Source organism: Geotrypetes seraphini, chromosome 3 (assembly GCF_902459505.1).
Source record: "Geotrypetes seraphini chromosome 3, aGeoSer1.1, whole genome shotgun sequence".
Taxonomy (NCBI): Eukaryota; Metazoa; Chordata; class Amphibia; order Gymnophiona; family Dermophiidae; genus Geotrypetes; species Geotrypetes seraphini.
In genome coordinates this window covers 366,157,187-366,178,346 of record NC_047086.1, presented here as the reverse complement: position 1 = coordinate 366,178,346, position 21,160 = coordinate 366,157,187, and the positions used below count along the sequence as shown (strand labels likewise).

Genomic DNA, 21,160 nt, shown 5'->3' with positions numbered 1-21,160 from the left:
CGAGCAGGAAGAGGTGATGATGGACAGGGGGGAAAAAAGGAAGGGAGGCTTATTGCTGGACAGGGGGAACAGGAAGAGTTGATGATGGACACGGGGGGGTGGGAAATGAAGGGAGGCCTACTGCTGGACAGGGGGAGCAGGAAGAAGTGCTGATGGACAGGGGGGAGGTAAAACAAAGGGAGAAGGGCTTCTGCTGGATAAGGGGAGCAGTGAAGGGGTGGTGGTGGACACAGGGGAGGTAAAAAGAAGGGAGAATGGACAGGAAAAAGCGGCTAAGGAGACAGAGAGAGAAAGAAATAAAGACAGACACACACATATATTCTAGCACCTGTTAATGTAACGGGCTATAAAGCTAGTTATCCAGATAAAGTTAGGACGGACCTAATAGTGATGAGTTGGTCAGAAGGAATATTTAGCAGCATTGTCCAGTTAATGCCACTTCATATTCTCCTGGCTTATACTTATCCTGCTAACAGCAGTTGAGTGAGTGTCAACTGGCCTGTGCTTAATATCATACAGTACCTTTTAAGTGTTTACATTCTTGTACATTTTTCATGTACCACCTTCTGAAAAGAATAAATTCAAGTGGGAATTTGTTGCACTTATCTACACTTACTCAGCTTTTTAGCAGCATACGCACAGACTCCTTCCTAGAGTTCCTTTCATATGGGCATAAGCTTGTTAGCGGTTTTTGCTGAGTTATTCTCCATTTGGGACCCCTGATGAAGGTGTATTTTCTGAAACACGGACCGTGTTGGGTCATTTGCCTTTAGGCAATGTTTTTAACCGCATTTTAATTATTGTTAAAATAAAATTTGCTTGCATCATTGTACACTAGTCTGCAGTTTTTCTTGTTTTGGTTTGCACTTATCTACACAACATGCTATACACTTTCAATGTAAAAGAACAATTATATGGGGCATGGCTTGGAGGCACACAAGATGGAGGTGTAACCGCGGCGCTCCTCTAACCCAGGTAGCAAGTAGAAAATTTTGAAAAGTATTTCGCGGTTTTTTCTTTCCCGTAGCTATAACAAAACGTTGTTTAGTATGGCGGCTACGCGGCAAGCAAAATTAGAAATGGCTTTTGTGGCAGGAGGGACAGTGAAGCGTTAAACACGATCAGGTTACACCGTCAAAAGTGCCTCTCCCTGCTGAAACTGTGGACGTGCTAGATAAAAATGAAATAATGGCGGAATTACGGAGCATTAAGCAAATGCTTCAAGACAACGCAAATAGAATTTCAGAAGTAAAGGAAAAAGTGTTGAATTTAAACAGGCAAGTGGAAGTTGCCAATCAGAGAATGTCGCTACTAGAAAACAAAATAGAGCAGATGGAAATCAACGCGATTCAATGTAAAACTGACAGTCAAGATATCAAAGAAATGAAGAAACAACTTGAAGACTGCGAAAATAGAAGAAGGAGAAAGAATGTGAAAATTATTGGATTAGCTGAAAATTTGGAAGGGGGAAACGCTATACAATTTTTGGAAAATCTTTTACCAAAGTTACTGAAGTTAAATTCAAAACATCCCATAGAAATAGAATGAGCACACAGGATTTCATTTAAACGGTCAGCTAACCAAGTGAAGCCAAGGCCTTTAATTTTCAAGCTCTTACGATTCCAGCAAGCCTTGGAGATATTAAATTTGGCTAAAGCTGACAGAAACTTAAATTATAAAGGATCAAAGTTGCTGTTCTTGCCGGATTTCGCAAAAAAAAAAAAAAAAAAAAGGCAAAAATACGAAATCAATTCCTCCTGTTAAGACCTCAAATGAAAGAAAAGGGGCTCACATATGGCTTGTACTATCCCGCAAAAATGAGAGTGTACAATATTTTTGGGATTTTTGGCAAGTTAACTTAAAGAAGAGGATGGACTTTAAAGAAGGAAAAAAGAAAAAAAAACCAAAATACTAACATCTAACAATAGGACGGAATAAGAAAATGGATGAAAACAATTATATTTAACAATCTGAATATGGAAAGAGGAAAAAAAGAGAGACCTAACCAGCAGACTCTCTAGTCCGTTCCTTAATGAAAAGATATTCATGTTCTGAAAGTATCAACTTTAGTAGGAAGAGGATATCTTAATGAATCAGACATAATGCTTAATGATAAAGAAGCAAAGGAAGAGGTACAGAATAATTGGTTTTCAGGATGATAGGAAAGATCTGTGGGAGTCTACACACTGTACAAAATGTGCTTACTCTTCCAAGATGCATCAGCATATTGAACTTAACAAATATTGAAATTGACATTATAATAGTGAAATTGGTAAAAGAAGAGAGACAAGGTTTCTTCATTTTGGAACGGCCATAACATAACATAAAAGGAAGTTCAGGATTGATGTGATAGTATGACTCAGTCAAAGAAATTAAATACTGACAGTATGTAGCTTATGGAGAAGATTAATAAAATTCTCAAATATAAGATGTTAGAGAGAGAAAATTTTTTTAATCTTATATATATCTTCTATATTTATATTTAGGAAATATTAATTGTTTACTGGAGAAGGGAACTCTTTCTATTAAGTTTCTAAAGTTGTTTATAAAGATTAAAATGGATTATATTAAGAAGGATTTTAATGTATACAGGAAAATATGAATTGATTCAAGGTCAATGTTATGAATGGAATGCCATACAATACATGGACTAATTTTTATTTAATGGTTAAGGTTTGATTGAGAATATAGGGGTCCTTTTACAAAGGCATGGTAGCGGTTTAACGCACGGAATACCGCCTGCCGCACTAGTACCTAATACCCTCCATTGACGAGGCGTTAGGATTTTAGGCTGCCGCGGGGGTTAGTGCTTGATGAAATGTCCAAGCCTATTTCTTTAATTAATGTAGATGGCAAACTTCTAGCTAAGACATTGGCCTTGCACTTGGCTAAGGCTCTCCCTTTTATTATTCGTATGCACCAAACAGGATTTATTGCTCAGAGACATTCCTCCAACAACACCAGACTGGCTTTTCATATGTTAAATTTAACAAAAGCCATGAAAGATCCAGCCTTCTCTGTATCCTTAGATGCAGGAAAAGCTTTTGATAGGTGGAATGGACCTTCATGTATCAAGCAATGGATTGGTTTGGAATAGGTTCAGGATTTATACAAATGATTCAATCCTTGTATAGTTCCCCTTTTGCTAGACTATATATTAATAATAATCTCTCTGAATGTTTTAGTTTGCGGAGGGGAGTTAGACAGGGATGTCCCTTGTCTTCTTTGCTTTTTGATATTGTATTAGAACCCTTGCTATTAGCTATTCAGCAAACGAAGGAGATACAGGGTATTCCTTATTCAGATCGGGAATATAAGGTCTCTGCATATGCAGATGATATACTACTTCATTTGAGGAATCCTGAAACAACCATTCCATGCTTACTTGATGTAATAGAGAAATTTGGAAAATTTTCAGGATACAAAATAAATTGGAGTAAATCAGAAGTTTTCCTACTAATGTCCATTGCACAAAAGGATTATTTGAAAAATTCTCTTTTCTATGGAAAGAAGATGGAATAAAATATTTAGGCATTTGGATAAAAAACACATTGGATGAAACAATGCAAGTGAATGAAAAAGTTTTATTACAGAAGGTGACAGAAATGTGTGAACAATGGAATCCTTTACATCTTTCTTGGTGGGGGAGAGTCCAAACTATTAAAATGATGATATTGCCTGTGGTTTGTTATCAAATGGTTATGTTACCAGTTTTCTTTAAGGGGTCCTTCTATTAAAAGTTAAATAGTATTCTTACAAAAGTTATTTGGCTGGGTAAAACTCCTAGAGTTGCTTTAGTATCTTTACAAAAATCAATTACGGAAGGAGGGGTAAATTTTCCCAATTTGTATAGGTATCATCAAGCCTATATTTTGCACCAAGGTATGTATTGGGTCCTCCCAGAGCTCATTGAAAATACCCCAGATTGGTTATGGTTGGAATAGCGACTCATGTTTCCTCTGTGATTATGCCATTTTCTCAGTATCAAAATGCCTAGATTATATAAAGAAAACAGAGTACAGTGGTACCTCAGTTTACGAGTGCACCGGTTTGCGAGTGTTTTGCAAGACGAGCAAAACATTTGCAAACTTGGTGCCTCGTAAACCGAGTGCGCCTTGATTTGCAAGCGCCCTCCCTGCGAACCGGCCCCCCCCCCCCCGCAATCCGGCACCCCCCCCCCGCCGCCATCGGGCACCCCCCCCCGCCACGACCTGAGGTCCCCCCAACCCACCCGAACCCTCTTCTTACTTTGATGTAGCCTCCGCACCTGCACCAGCATGTCCTGTGCTGTGCTGTGCTGTGCCCGAAAATCTGCCTCCGGTGCTGGGCCTTGAGCATGTGCGCATGCTCAAGGCCCAGCACCGGAGGCAAATTTTCGGGCACCGGCACAGCACAGCACAGGACATGCTGGTGCAGGTGCGGAGGCTACATCAAAGTAAGAAGAGGGTTCGGGTGGGTTGGGGGGACCTCAGGTCGTGGCGGGGGGTACCCGATGGTGGCGGGGGAGGTACCAGATGGCGGCGGGGGGTGCCGGATCACGGGGGAAGGGTGCCGGTTCGCGGGGGGGCCTTCGGGGGGGAGCAATGCTGATTCTCGGGGGGGGGGGGGGGGGGGGGGGAGCAGCGCTGCTGGCCTCGGGGGGTGGGGTGGGTGGAGGGTGGGAACCTATCAAAGCGAGTTTCCATTATTTTCTATGGGGAAACTCGCTTTGATAAACGAGCATTTTGGATTACGAGCATGCTCCTGGAACGGATTATGCTCGTAATCCAAGGTACCACTGTACTAGTAGATATGTGGAAAACGTTACGATATGTCAATAATTTAACACCTAGTCCAATTCACAAATCAACAAATCAAACTATTTGGCTCAACTCCAAGATTCAAATTGGCGGATTTAAGGTCATCTGGAAGCATTGGATGATATCAGGAATACGTACTTTAGAGGATGTTATATCTAATGGTAAGCAGCTTGACTTTTCACAGTTACAACATAAATTTGGACTTAATAAATCACAAAGTTATAAATGGTTGCAACTGAAGCAGGTCATTCAGGTAGGGTTGCCTGAATGGAAAAATTTAAATAATCAGTATAGTTTGGAATTCTTATGCTTTCAGGTAGACTTCCTGGGACACCAGGCCACACAGTGGTATAAATTGTTAGCTGGATTTATAAATAAGAAGCCAAAAACTGGTCTTAGGGACATTTGGAGTATTGAGATTAAGCACCAAATTCCTGCATCTCAATGGCCACGAATCTGGACTTGGAGGGTGAGATGTACAATGTCAGCATCTATGAGACAAACTTGTTTTTTTCTGTTACATAGAGCATTATGGACCCCTGTTCGGTTACAAAAGTTGGACAGCTCTAAGTCTAATAAATGTTAGCATTATCATCTCGAAGCAGGGACTTTAGATCATTTATGGTTCTACTGTCCATTTATTTTGGCTTTTTGGAAATCAATATGGGGCCAAATAAATTGCTTGTTAGAAAATCCAGTGGCATTATCCTATGATACTGTGCTTTTTGGCATGTCAATGAGAGCTAAAAGTCAAATATCATTTAAAAACAACAGGCTTTTATTAATAATGACAGGAGTTGCCATACAACAAATTACGAGCAATTGGAAAAATTGGACGAGGCTTAATTATAGTTTTTAGTGGAATACATTGTGTCAAGTGTATAAAATGGAAAGAATATTAGCCATTCAGAAAGGGAATTTTAAGAAATTTCAGGAGATTTGGGAGCTATTAGCAAATTACTGTAATGTTTAATTCATGTTTTTCCCTACATCTGGGAGGGAGGAGGATGGGGGTCTGTTAGTTTAATGAATTTAGATATATTGGGGTTCATTATAGAAATTTTATGTGATTGCGTTGTGATTGTTCAGGAGGGAGGGGGGACTAATTCTGAAATGGATATTAATGGAATATTAAGTGTGTTATTGATGTATAAAATGTGGTATTTATTGTTACACTTACTGTAAGTTTTGAAAATATTAAAGAATTGGAAAAATTAAAAAAAGAGCAATTATATAAATACTCAAAAGTAATTATGAACAAGAAAATAACCTTGATTGCATAAGTCTTCACACACTAATTTCAAACTCAAATTAGCTCCTTTTTGATAATGTATCTTAGAGCCCATAATAAATTAAGTAGAGCCCAACTGTGTCAAGTCATAGTAGTTAAGCTGATTTATATATTTATTCGTTCAATTTATTTATTTGATTTTTTTTAGAGCAGGTTACAGTCTATCTAATGTACCTGGGGCAATGGAGGGGGGGCGTGGGAGATTAAGTGACTTGCCCACAGTCACGAGGAGCAGCGTTGGGCTTGAACCCACAACCTCAGGGTGTTGAGGCTGTAGCTCTAACCGATACACCACACTCCCCTCACCTGGATGAAGAATCGAGCTGTTTTAGTTGTATGACTTGAATTTGAAGGAAAGGTCTACATATGCTGAACACAACTGCTGAAACAACTCTGGGATAGCTATATACGTTGCTAAAGGGCCACCTTAAAGTTTCCCCATTATGGATTACATCTTCTGAATTTGTTAACTGTAGCATTATTTTTAGCCATCTTTTTAATAGATCTATGGCTGTTGGTGTTTATAGCCTTTCAGAAAATTCCTGTGTTCTATGTGATTATTTTTTTCTCTATACTTTTGCAAACAAAATAAGCTTATTATATTGTACTCTATTTTAGACAAGCTCATGTTTACATCATTGCTGGAGCCTGCTTGGCCTTAGGGTTTCGGTTTGCTGGATCAGCAAATTTTGCTGCATTTAGCTGTTTGGTAAGTCATGCTTTCGTATGATGTCTTTAAATGTGTTTGAAATTTCACTCTTTAGTTGTTAATTCTGCCTTATTTTTTTTTGGCAGTGCAAATCTGCAAAAGATTTTATTGAATGTTTGTCAGCTCCTGTTGCAACCATTGTAAGTAATTATTTTATGAATCATCTAAATAAGTTAATTTAAAAAAAAAATGTGTAAAGTTCTCGTGAGCTTCAAAACAATTCCAAAATTGAAAACTGCTAATTTTAGAGTTAATTTTGGGACTGAGATGTAGAACAGTAGGATATAGGATCTTAAAATTTGCCTGATACATACATGCTTCTCTGAAATCAAGAAAGATTACAACCCTCACATACAGGTGGCATCATCCAAAGGAGCCTGGTGTGGCAAAAATCTTCTCTAGCTTCAGCTAATTTCTAGCAGTGCTTTGTTGTCTGAGCATAATTAAAAATTTTTAATTGGTCCAGAGGAAGACTACTAAAATGGTGTGTGGTCTTCATGATAAGGCGTATGGGGACAGACTTAATATTCTTAATCTGTATACTTTGGAGAAAAGGTGGGAGAGGGGAGATATGATAGAGTCGTTTAAATACCTACATAATATAATTGTGCATGAGTCGAGTCTCTTTCATTTGAAAGGAAACTTTGGAATGAGAGGGCATAGGATGAAGTTAAGAGGTGATAGGCTCTAGAGTAATCTGAGGAAATACTTTTTTACAGAAAGGGTGGTAGATGCGTGGAACAGTCTCCCAGAAGAGGTGGTGGAGACAGAGACTGTGTCTGAATTCAAGAGGGCCTGGGATATGCATGTGGAATCTCTTGGAGAGAGAAAGAGATAATGGTTACTGTGGATGGGCAGACTAGATGGGCCATTTGGCCTTTATCTGCCGTCATGTTTTTATATTACTCATAGAACCTTTTTTTAATTATTATTTATTTAATTATTTTCATGAAAATATACCAAGCATAATTGTCTTGTACAGAAGATAGATTAGGACAAATACAATTCCAAATAACCTATAACATGATTTATACAGGAAATCAAACAATTTAAAATATAAAAGTAAAATTAAATGCAGAATTTAATCAATGCTTAATCTATCTCAAATCCTCTAGAGCAGTGATTCCCAACCCTGTCCTGGAGGAACACCAGGCCAATCGGGTTTTCAGGCTAGCCCTAATAAATATGCATGAGAGAGATTTGCATATGATGGAAGTGATAGGCATGCAAATTTGCTTCATGCATATTCATTAGGGCTAGCCTGAAAACCCAATTGGCCTGGTGTTCCTCCAGGACAGGGTTGGGAATCACTGCTCTAGAGATAAGGCATAAGATCCAAGATTAACTTGAGTGACAAAAGCAAAATCAAAAGAAATTCCTAATTGAAGAAAATAAGGGGTTACAGGTGGGTGAGAGATTCTTATTCTTTGAGGCTGTTAGACTTTTTCCTTCCCCAAGACGTTTAAGAGACACAAAACTGGACAAATGAGAAGGTTCTTGAAAAACATATTTTGCAGATTGGTGTATCGTATTGTACACTTGAAAGAAAATCTAAGATGAAATACACCTCCTCTCTCAGTTACTGCAGATCTCAAAATTAGAAATTGTCGCCTCCTTTTTTGTGTTTCCCTTGTAACATCTGTATTAGAGAATGACACGGTGAAAAAATTGGTCCCCGTCACCGCCCCGTCCCCGTCTCACCATCCTCTGCACCGCCCCGTCACCGCCATTCCCTTCACCGCCCCGTCACCGCCACTGCCACCCCATTCACCGCCCTGTCACCGCCACTGCAACCCCATTCACCGCCCCGTCACCGCCACTGCAACCCCATTCACCGCCCCGTCACCGTCACCGCTGCATACATAAAAGCCTCAAACGGGTACGATTTTATATACTTTTCTTTATTTACGTATAAAGGAAACATTCTTTAAAACTTTAAAACTTAGTTAAATATTAGTTAATAACTATACAAAAACAAAACACGCAGAGAAAAAATTAATTAATATAAATTCTCAAAACTGACACATTTTGATCACTAAATTTAAAATAGTTATTTTTCATACAATTTTTCAATCACTAATCTTCCACCACCCCTGGGGCTAGCAATGCAAAAACAAACACGACATGTACTTTAAATGCTTACAATGTTAGCCTACATGGTAAGTAGACGCGGCCGCTGTACCTAATCGCGGCAAAGATCTCCCTGCCGTGATTAGCATAGTGACCGTGGCTACGGCTGCAAGTCTCCCCTCCCCCCAGCGATCACGGCAGGAGGGCACCCAACCCCTCCTGCTGGACCCCCCCCCCAACGAACCCTCCCACCCCGGAACCCCCTTAGTCTTACTTTCCAAGTTGGACCGGACGGCTCCTCACACGTATGGCCAGCAGGCTTGCCTCCGTCCAAATGAGGCGGGCCCGCCCCTACCCTGCCCAACCCACAGGATCCTAGGGCCTGATTGGTCTAGGCACCTAAAGCCACTCCCGCTATAGGAGGGGCCTTAGGTGCTTGGGCCAATCAGGCCCTAGGATCCTGTGGGTTAGGCAGGGGAGGGGAAGGGCGGGCCCGCCTCATTTGGACGGAGGCAGGCCTGCTGGCCAGACGAGCGAGGAGCTGTCCGGTCCAACTTGGAAAGTAAGACTAAGGGTGGTGTTTCGGGATGGCGGGGTTTGTTGGGGGAGGGTCCGGCAGGAGGGGTTGGGCACCCTCCTATTGGCGATATAGGGGGCCGTTGGGGGGGTCGGCAGGAGGGGTTGGGCACCCTCCTACCAGTGATCATAGGGGGGCTGTTGGGGAGCTGGCAGGAGGGGTTGGATATCCTCCTGCTGCGATCGTCGGGGGGGCTGTTGGGGTAGGCAGGAGGGGATGGGTACCCTCCTGCCGCGATCGTTGGGGAGGGCTGGTTCTGTCGGCATGAAGGGCTGAGCACCTTCCTGCCGGCGATCGTCGGGGGGGGGGGGGGCGGGTTCTATTGGCAGGAAGGGTTGATCTGACAAAAGAGGAGCACGGTGAAACACAGGTAAATAGCGGTTCCTAGAAGGGGGCACATTGGCCTGCGGGGACAAATCTTTTCACCGTTTTTGCGGGCGGTGAAAACTTTTGTCCCCGTGTCTGCGGTGATTTGGCTTTGGAGTCTCCATAACCCGCAGCCAAACCGCAGCCACGCCGCAGCTGCCTGCGGGGATCGCTCCCCGTGTCATTCTCTAATCTGTATTTTATATCCTAGGAATTCCTTAGATCTATTTTGAAAAAACATTCTCAATATCCATTCTTTATCCGGCAACAATGCTACCGTAAACAGTAGTGTTGTCGGAATAGCAATAGCTGTATCGGAGGTTTCTAGTACATTTGTCACATTTAGTGGGATTTCTTGTTGATTATTTTTATTTTCTTGTTGTTGTTTTGGTAGTTTGGATTGTACATAATATGTTTTAACAAATGGAGGAATAGATTGTTTGGGTACATTTAGTACCTCTATAAACTCATAGAACCATTTTAAGTGTGTGTTTGTGGATTTCCTGAAAACCCAATTTGTTGTGGGGTCAGTGGCTATTTCAGTTACTCTTATTCCCTTATTCAGCTGCTCAGTACATAAGAGCATAAGAATAGCCCTACTGGGTCAGACCAATGGTCCATCTAGCCCATCTTCATGGAGGCCAATCCAAGTTACAAGTACGTGGCAAAAATCAAAATAGTATACAAAGAAACAGGCCTCAAAGTAACATTCTACCCCCCCAAAAATAAAGTCTTTATAGAAAAAGTGGGTAAAAAGATAAACATAAACACTTCTCTTTTGATAATATTCCTATATACTTCCTTATAATTGCTAAAGCTTTCTGACAAATCCTAGCTAGCCTAGAGGTTACAACTAACCCCCTCTTCTACGATATCGCGCTAGCGGTTTTTAGTGCAGAGAGCCGCGCAGAATGGCACGCACGGCTCCCAACGCTCATAGGAACTCAATGAGCATCGGAAGCAACACGGGTCATTCAGTGTGGCGCTCTGCGCTAAAAAAACGCTAGCGTGGTTTCGTAGAAGAGGGGGTAAATTTACCAATTACAACCTTCCATATTACATCTACTGACCTCATCAAACACGTTTCTTATAATAGAGGGTGAGCATATCGTCAGATCATAGGACTTCTTATAACCTGGATGTCATTTCAAGTCCACATCCTACAACCTTGCTTTTAATCACATATGCCCATATAGGCCCACTCCTCCTTCCCATCCCTTATAGTTTATTCAAAAAAATAGTACCAGTGATCAGGTACTATTTTTTGAATAAACTACAGTGGAACCTCGGTTTGCGAGTAACCCGGTTTGCGAGTGTTTTGCAAGACGAGCAAAACACTTAGCAAACTTTTGTCTCGCAAACCGAGCATGTTCCGCTACACGAGCACCTCCCCCCGCTCTAACCGTGCTGAAAGCGGCATCCGCCCGCACTTCCTCCCAAACTTGCTCCCTACCCCATCTGCCGTTTGTGCGACTGAAAGAAATCTCCTGCCTCTTGCTTGGGCTGGGCCTTGAGCATCTGCGCATGCTCAAGGCCTTCTGGCTCTCATTCTCTCCGAGATCTCGGAGAGAACAAGAGCCAGAAGGCCTTGAGCATGTGCAGATGCTCAAGGCCCAACCCAGGCAAGAGGCAGGAGATTTCTTTCAGTCGCACAAACGGCAGATGGGGTAAGGAGCATGTTTGGGAGGAAGGGCGGGCGGATGCCGCTTTCAGCATGGGGGTGCGATGCCGGTTAGAGTGGGGGGGGGGAGGGAGTGATGGAGCAGCGCTGGTAGCCTCGGGGGGGGGGAGGAGGTAGAACGAATCAAAGCGAGTTTCCATTCATTCCAATGGGGAACTCGCTTTGATATACGAGTAACTTGATTTATGAGCATGCTTCTGGAACAAATTATGCTCGTAAACCAAAGTTCCACTGTATAAGGGATGGGAAGGAGGAGTGGGCATATGTGATTAAAAGCGAGGTTGAATGTGTTTTAACAACTTTGAACAGTTTAGTGTCACCTGCAAATTTAATCACCTCAGTCTTGGTTCCAATTTCCAGATCATTTATAAATAAGTTAAATAGCACTGCTCTCATTACAGATCCCTGCGGCACACCACTATTTACCCTCCTTCATTGAGAAAATGGCCACTTAACCCTACCCTTTGTTTTCTGTCTGATAACCAATTCTTAATCCACAATACAACATTGCTTCTTATCCCATGACTCTTTAATTTTCTCAGGAGCCTCTCGTGAGGAACTTTGTCAAAAGCTTTCTGGAAATCTAGATACACTATATCAACTGGCTAACCTTTGTCCACCCTCCAATCTTCAGGTACTACAAGCGATTTTAGCGACAGGTTACAGATCACTAATTACAGATCTCACTAACAGATCAGCAATTTCATGTTTTAAGTTCTTTCAGTACCCTGGGGTTTATACCATTCGGTCCAGATGATTTATCACCCTTTAACTTGTCGATTTGGCTTAGTACTTCTTCTAGGTTCCCCAAGATTTCTTCCAATTCCTCCGCCTCATCACCCTTGAAAACCATTTCTTACATCTTCCGTGCTCATGTTTGTTTTAAATTGTTCTCATAATAAATAACTCCCTAATTTCTCATTTGTCCTGTTGGCCTGCCTTGAATAAAATGTATGTTCTGTCAAGCAGTGATTCTACTACTACTACTACTACTACTACTACTACTATTTATTATTTCTAAAGCGCTGAAAGACATACACAACGCTGTACATTTTAACATGCAATAGATTGTCCCTGCTCAGAAGAGCTTACAATCTAATTTAGACAGGAGATTTCGGGGTTGGGGAGATTATGGTAGAGGAAATGATACAGTAGGTATAGGTATCTGACAGCCGTGAGTGGGCGATAGGAGTTGAAAACAGATTCAAAAAAAGCGGGCTTTTATCTTGGATTTGAACGCTGCTAGGGAGGGAGCACGACGTATTGATTCAGGTAGCCTGTTCCAGGCATACGGCACCACAAGAAAGAAGGGATGGATTCTCTCTTGTATGTTTTGTGCACAGCACTGTGTATGTCTAGTAGCACTATAGAAATAAGTAGTAGTAGTAGCATGGTATAATGATTACAATTAAATATTTGATTAAGGAGTTGTCTCTTTAATGAAGCTGAAATGTCCTCATTGGAAGCCATACAGGATCATTCACCTAGTAGACTAAAATACTCAAGCAGGAAGTCTGTTCTGGGAGAATGCAAATGAACTGAAAAAGTTACTATACACTCATTGCCACTCCATTATTTACATTTATGCTAAGTGGCTATATGATATTTGGGAAAGTTCCTTAACAGCAGACCATGGAGAAGTATCCTCCTTTATGTGCTATGCAGAGGCCGATAAGCCAAAAGCTATATGTTAGAAGTAGGAAAGTTGAAAGAGGGATCTTTTTTAATTTCTTTTCTGAAACAGCCATAACTTCAGAAAAGAAATAAAAACTACATTCTTCAAGAAATTCCTGACACAGCCCTTACTTCAAATTTACCATCCTTCCCCCTCCCTCTTCTCACCACACAGAAACTGCATAACCTACTCTTTACCTCTCTAGAAAGGACAAATGTTCTTCCATTGTAACCCTCTGTTTTTTATCTCTTTTGTAATCCGCCTTGAACCACAAGGTAATGGCGGAATAGAAATCTCTAATGTAATGTAATATAATGTACTTCTTAATCCTGTCCCGGAGGCACACCTAGTCAGTAGGGTTTTCAGGATTAACTCAGTGAATATACATGAAAGATTTGTTTACAAAACCTCTTAACCAGAATTTTCACTCACTCTCTCTCTTGCATGCTCACCGCAATAAATCCTGAAAACTTGACTGGCTCTAGGAGTGAATTGAGAAGCACAGTTTTATTGTCTGTTTGGAATTGCACTTTGGATTATTTTGTACAAGGGGCCTGTATGTTAACTATGAAAGTTATTGATTAAAAGCCCATTGTGAAGCATTGATTTAATTTTTTTAGCTAAAGCATATGAATAGTATACCACCAGTATCCTGCCTTATATATTGAAAAGGGAAGATATTGCTTAGTTCAAGACCCAAAGAGGTGACCTAGAGGAATTGACCTATGACGCTAGATTACTGTCATCCTGTCATGGCTGACTTTTTTGAGGGAGGAGGAAGGGTATTATTGTATTGTTTATTGTTACATTTTCATGCTGGCTGTTTTGTTGTTTAGTATTGTTTTTTTTGTTATGATCTTAAAATAGAAGGCTGCTTGGCCATATTTCTATAATATCATTCTACTCAACTGTTCATATCATTGGTTTGTTACAGCCCTAAATAGCAGTGATAAAATTCTTTCATATCTTCAGAATAAAACCTATAAAATGTTGGGGAGTTGTTTTTTTTTTTGTTTTTTTTTTACAAATTTAATGCATTTATTGACCAGCTATTGAGAACTAACACAGGTTCCTCACATCAGACAGAATATGCAAAAGATGGTAATATTGGAAAATATAAGTGAATCTTAACTTTCTTTGGGTATAATTTGAATGCATTTTATGATTCACTTAATTTTTAATATTGCCACCTTTTGCTCATTTATGTTCAAATCTGTTTTATTATGCAATAACAACAGGAAGTACAACAGTAGGAAAAAAAAAAACATGTTATATTATGTCACCCAACCAAATCCGCGGAGGACTGGACTCTGATGTCCCCCATGATCGAACCCCACCCCCACCCCACAGAGAGAACACCCCCCCCACCCCACCCACCCACCCCCAATAAACATACAACTCTCAGGCAGGGAACAGCATGGAGAAAGAAAGGCACTGACTCACAGATGGAGTCTATTCAATATGCGGCTGCGACTTTCAGGGGTTAAAATGTTCAAATACGGAGTCCATGTGTGAACAAAGTCTCTGCTCCGGCGACGGGAAAAACAAGCTAAGCGGGCCTCCCAGCCCATAAGTTCGTGCAGTCGATTCCTCCACAGCCAAAAGGAGGGGGGCTCAGGAGAAAGCCAGCAACATAAAATACATTTCTTCCCTAAAATAAAACATTTACTAAGAAATAATTTTTCAAAAGAAGTATACATAGAAAGGAAGGAAAATTGAGCAAACAACATAGGTAGCACCGAGACTGGCACAGAGGTTTGTAACAAGCCCTGTAAAAAGGAGGCCAATGCCTTCCAAAAAGCCTGAATCCCCTGGCAGCTCCAAATTCCATGAAAGTAAGAATTAACCTCCACCGAACAGCGGGTACACAATTGAGTACCAATACATCCCATATGGTAAGCCTGGCTTTGGGAAGCATAGGCCCGCAGGACAGTGCGAAAGTGACATTCACGTAGTTCAGCACTATGCACTAAACCCGAAGTACGTTTCAGGATTTTCAACAAAAAGTGATCCCCCAAGTCCCTGCCCAAGTCCTGCTGCCAGGCCTCCAAAATATCAGGAAAAACCCTAGGTGGGCGAAGAGTCATAATCTGACGATGGAAAGAGGAGATAGAGACCCTAGTATCCGGATCAGCTGTCAAAAAAGTACAGAGCCGGGTCCCAAAATCCCCTTGCAAGGAACTCCCCGGGAGAGAAGCCACATAATGGCTAAGTTGACAATAGGCAAAAGGAAGGCCAATCTCAGGAACCCCCCTCCCCTCTAACTCAGCACAAGTAAGAAGAGACCCATTCTCCTGCAGAACATGCCGCAACTGCTCCACCCCCCGAGCCCTCCAGCGACCAAAAACAGAAGGACCAATCCCCGGAGGAAAAGCCAAGTTCCCCACCAAAGGCAAAAGGGCGCTAATATGGGAGTCCTGATTCCACAGCCGAAGGGTCTGATGCCACACTGTCCACAGAGACCGAAACAAAATGCTACGCTTACAGGATCTCGGCAATTTGGATAAAGGGGCATGGAGAAGATACAAAAGGTGAAGTGGATAGAAATAATCCCGTTCCATAGAAAGATCCGTATAGAAAGAGGTGCCCAACACCCAATCACTAACATGGCGCAACAAACAAGCCTGGTTATAAACCCTGATGTCGGGCACCCCTAAACCACCCCCAGAGGCGGGCCCCACCAACAATGACCATTTCAGTTTAGGTCTCCGCCCTCCCCAACAGAACCGAGACAGCATGGAGGTGAGAGATCGAATATCCCTCTGTAACAAGGAAAGGGGAAGAGTCTGGAGAACGTAAAGCCATCTCGGGAACACGACCATACGGAATAAGTGAATTTTACCCAACAAAGACAGTGGGAGCTCCTGCCATTTGGCCAGCAACAGCTTGGTATCAGCGAGAAGTTTATCTACGTTAAGGCGATACAGGCGGGCCACATCCATAGTCAGCCTGATCCCCAAGTAGCGAAAAGAGGAGTCAGCCCAGCGCAACGGAAAACGATCCCCCCAAAACTGCTGAAGGTGAGCTGAGGAAGCCAAAGCCTCAGACTTCGCAAAGTTCAAGGCAAAACCGGAGAAATCCCCATATTCCCGAAGGCTCTCCAGCAACACGGGCAAGGAATGCTGCGGGTCCGTTAAAAGGACCAAAAGATCATCCGCGAACGCTGCAAGTTTAAAATGGGAATCTCCCAATGCCAATCCCCGAATATCAACATTGGCCTGAAGCTCACGAAGTAGAGGATCTAAAGAAAGCACAAACAAAAGCGGCGACAGGGGGCAGCCCTGACGAGTCCCTCGAGAAATGTTAAAAAAACCCGAGAAAGTCCCATTAACCAAAATCCGCGCAGCTGGATCACTATACAGCGCCTGTATTGCACCAAAAAAGAAAGGGCCCAAACCATACGTCCTAAGCACCGCAAAGAGGTAACCCCACCGCACTTTATCGAAAGCCTTCTCTTTTGCTCATTTTATTCTGAGCTGAAGAAGTGCTGTCAGCTTCTAAAGTTTTATATATATATATAATAGGGGAATATATATATACTATATATATATAATAGGGGATTATATGTATAGGGGAAACCAAAGTAGATTGGTACTCTAAACAGAGTGATTGAAACGTACTTAGTGAAAACAAAAATCACTCTATAGTTGTAGTAGTCAGGCTGTCAGTGATAAAACATAAACACTTTAATCTCAAAAATATGCTCAGAGACACGAAGGCAAAAAGCTAGGGGCCAAAGCCCCAAGAAAAATTGCCTCGCCACCCAATAAACGATCATTGCATATTGTGAAGTTTAGTGAATAACGCAACTTATAGCTGTAGTCTAGCTTAAACATTCATAACTTCTGGATTCAGTTACTTGAAGCAGAACACTTGGCCAAGGACTCTGTCTAATGTCTATGCTACTGGAGTTGGGGGAGCGGAATTAAATAAGAAAATGTCACAAACATGTCCCATTGATTGTCCTCCTTCCACCAGGTCTCCGAGATGCCTATTGTATCTATCTCATCATTCAGTGCTATATACTCTAACTCTCCTATTTTATTTTTTAGGCTTCTAGCATTTGCAAACAGACACTTCAAATTGTGGTTTTTCCTTGCAACTACAGGCTGCTGAGAAGACAGGGAAAATTTGAGTCTTTTACTCTGCCTTCCTCTTAAACCCTCCTGGCTTTCTTTCACCATTATTGGAACCTTTCTACCGGGACTCCCTAAATATCCTGTTTCAATAGTATCCTCCAAAGATACCTCACACCGAGCCATCCACTCCCGGGCGACTGTCGGCTTTTCCCCACATCTCAATTTAAAAGCTGCTCTATCTCCTTTTTAAACGTTTGCGCCAGCAGCCTGGTTCCATCCCAGATAAGGTGGAGTCCGTCCTTTTGGAGCAAGCTCCCTCTTTCCCAGAAGGTTGTCCAGTTCCCAACAAATCTAAATCCCTCATCCCTGCACGATCGTCTCAATCACGCATTGAGACTTTGGAGATCTACCTGCCTCTTGGGTCCTGCGCATGGAACTGGGAGCATTTCTGAAAATGCAACCCTAGAGGATCTTGATTTCAGCTTTCTACCTAAGAGCCTAAATTTGGCTTCCAGAACCTCCCTCCTACATTTTCCTATGTCATTGGTACCTACATGTACCAGGACAGCTGTCTCCTGCCCAGCAATATCTAAAATCCTATCTATGTACCTGAAGATTGGAGGGTGGCCAATGTTACACTGAATTTTAAAAAGGGCTCCAGGGGAGATCTGGGAAATTACAGACCAGTAAGTCTCACTTCGATGCTGGGCAAAATGGTAGAAACGATTATAAAAAATAAAATTGTAGAATACGTAGACAAACATGATTTAATGAGACGGAGTCAGCATGGGTTCAGCCGAGGGAGATCTTGCCTCACAAATTTGCTTGACTTCTTTGAAGGTGTGAATAAACATGTGGATAAAGGTGAGCCAGTTGATATAGTGTATCTAGATTTTCAGAAAGCTTTTGATAAAGTTCCTCATGAGAGGCTCCGGAGAAAATTAGAGTCATGGGATAGGTGGCAAAGTTCAGTTGTGGATAAGGAATTGGTTATCAGATAGAAAACAGAGGGTAGGGTTAAATGGAGAGTAAACAGTGGAGTGCCGCAAGGGTCTGTACTGGGACCGGTGCTATTTAACTTATTTATAAATGATCTGGAAATTGGAACGACCAGTGAGGTGATTAAATTTGCAGATGACACTAAACTATTCAAAGTTGTTAAAACGCATGCAGAGTGTGAAAAATTGCAGGCAGACCTTAGGAAATTGGAAGACTGGGCGTCCAAGTGGCAGATGAAATTTAATGTGGACAAATGCAAAGTGATGTATATTGGGAAGAATAACCTGAATCACAGTTACCGGATGCTAGGGTCCACCTTGGGGGTTAGCGCCCAAGAAAAGGATCTGATTATGGGTGTCATTGTAGACAATATGATGAAACCTTCCACCCAATGTGTAGCGGCGGCCAAAAAAGCAAACAGGATACTAGGAATTATTAAAAAAGGGATGGTTAACAAGACTAAGAATGTCATAATGTCCCTGTATCGCTCCATGGTGTGACCTCATTTGGAGTATTGTGTTCAATTCTGGTCTCCTTATCTCAAGAAAGATATAGTGGCGCTAGAAAAGGTTCAAAGAAGAGCGGCCAAGATGGTAAACGGGATGGAACTCCTCTCGTATGAGGAAAGACTAAAACATTTAGGGCTCTTCAGCTTGGAAAAGAGATAGCTGAAGGGAAATATGATTGAAGTCTAAATAATCCTGAGTGGAGTAGAACGGGTACAAGTGGATCGAATTTTTTGCTCCGTCAAAAATTACAAAGGCTAGGGGACACTCGATGAAGTTACACGGAAATACTTTTAAAACCAATAGGAGGAAATATTTTTTCACTCAGAGAATAGTTAAGCTCTGGAATGTGTTGCCAGAGGATGTGGTAAGAGCGGATAGCGTAGCTGGTTTTAAGAAAGGGTTGGACAAGTTTCTGGAGGAAAAGTCCATAGTCTGTTATTGAGAAAGACATGGGGGAAGCCACTGCTTGCCCTGTATTGGTAGCATGGAATATTGCTACACCTTGGGTTTTGGCCAGGTACTAGTGAACTGTATTGGCAACCGTGAGAACGGGCAACTGGGCTTGATGGACCATTGGTCTGACCCAGTAAGGCTATTCTTATGTTCTTATACTAAATCAGAGCAAAGGTCTATCCAGCCCAATAGCTCATCTGTAAAAATTGCCAAACCAGATCAAAATTGCATAGCAAGCTTATAACGTGTAAATCCATTTCTTATTGTTCACACCCAGAGATGAGATGGCTTTCACAAGACTACATTGCTGCTAATGATTTATAGATGTTTCCTCCAGGAACTTGTCCAAACTCTTTTTAAGCTCAGCTTTTAACCCAAGGTCACAGAGAGAATGAAAATGTGTTCTTTAGCTCTGTCTTCTAACTTCTGGCTACAGTGTCAACCCTTTTTAACTATTTTATGTTATATGTGGGTGCCCAACATCACAGGAGTAACCTATATCGTTGCGCTTGCAGTCTAAAAATAAATGTACCTTCTCATATGTGGAAGAGGAGACATTACCCAAGGAAAAGAATGTTCTGCCAAGTATGTTCAGAAAGTGGGATCTTGCTCTAGTATACAGTTTCTTATACTGAAGAATCTAGTCAGAAAGAACATTAACATGATCATTTCTCTTTTCTTGTCTCCTCTTTCCTCTTCAAACCTTAAGACGGGCCACTATAACCTGGAGACCTGCCTCAGTGTCGTACTGCTGTCTCTGGCCATGGTAATGGCTGGCTCTGGGAATCTAAAAGTCCTCAAGCTGTGTCGCTTCATGCACAAAAAAACAGGTGGAGAAATGAACTATGGGTTTCATCTGGCTCATCATATGGCTCTCGGTCTTCTCTTTTTGGGAGGAGGAAGGTAAATTTACTATAATAACCATCCTGTTTTATCCCCTTTGTTTTTTCAGAGCTTGAATAGAAAAGATATATATATATATATATATATATATATATACTAGTCTTTAAGCCCATTACATTAACGGGTGCTAGAATAGATGTGTTTGTCTGTCTGTCTATGTTTCTTTATCTCTCTCTCCTTGGCCGCTGTCTGTATCCTTCTGTTCCCCCCCCCCCCCCGAGCACAGTTGTCTGCCCCCAGGACACACCTCCCTATCTCTCCATGGCCCCTTCTGTCTCCCCCAGCACACCCCTCCTCCCGAAAGCAGCCCCTTTTCCCTCCCCCTGTCTCTCCATGGCCCTCTTCTGTCTTCCCCCCCCCCCCCGAGCAAAGCTGTCTGTCCCCAGCACACCTCTCCCTATCTCTCCATGGCCCCTTCTGTCTCCCCCAGCACACCCCTCCCCCCGAAAGCAGCCCCCTTTCCCTCTCCCTGTCTCTCCATGGCCCCTTCTGTCTTCCCCCCAGAGCAAAGCTGTCTGTCCCCAGCACACCTCCCCCCCAAAGTAGCCCCCTTTCCCTCTCCCTATCTCTCCATGGCCCCTTCTGTCTCCTTCTAGAGCAAAGCTGGCCCCAGCACACCTCACCTCCAAAGCAGCCCCCTTTCCCTCTCCATGGCCTCTTCTGTCTCCCCCCAGCACACCCCTCCCCCCAAAGCAGCCCCCTTTCCCTTTCCCTCTCCCCCTGGCTCCCGGTATTGATCCCCTTCTTACCCTCCCCTCCATCCCGGCGTCTTCTGGCCTGCTCCTCTTCAAAGCAGCCTGCGATCTTGGTGGCCGGCTTTAGCGAACCTAGCAGGCCGCTTTCCAACTCGGTAGCACGTTCCGTCTGACGCGATCCCGTGCGTCAGACGGAGCGTGCTACTGAGGTTGGAGAATGGCCTGCGAGGTTCTTTAAAGCCGGCCACGATCGCAGGCTGCTCTGAAGAGGAGGATCAGCGGCGGTGGCGGCGAGTGAGGTGACACGACGAGGACACGGGCAGGCAGTAAGTGAGAGGCAGCGGCGAGTGAGGG

At 42.6% G+C, this 21,160-nt stretch overlaps 1 protein-coding gene across 4 annotated transcripts in view; it reads left to right on the top strand.

The window, feature by feature from the left end:
* Positions 1-21,160, top strand: part of ANAPC1 (anaphase promoting complex subunit 1) — a 261,021-nt gene that overhangs the window by 169,283 nt on the left and 70,578 nt on the right. For all 4 annotated transcript variants that reach the window (XR_004538746.1, XM_033936934.1, XM_033936932.1 and 1 more), the window contains 3 exons: positions 6,709-6,799; positions 6,886-6,939; positions 19,918-20,111. Coding sequence is in view for 3 of the 4 variants with exons in the window: in XM_033936934.1 (XP_033792825.1) it covers positions 6,709-6,799; positions 6,886-6,939; positions 19,918-20,111 (339 nt within the window). In the remaining variant the exon portion in view is untranslated. The remainder of the gene's footprint in view (positions 1-6,708; positions 6,800-6,885; positions 6,940-19,917; positions 20,112-21,160) is intronic.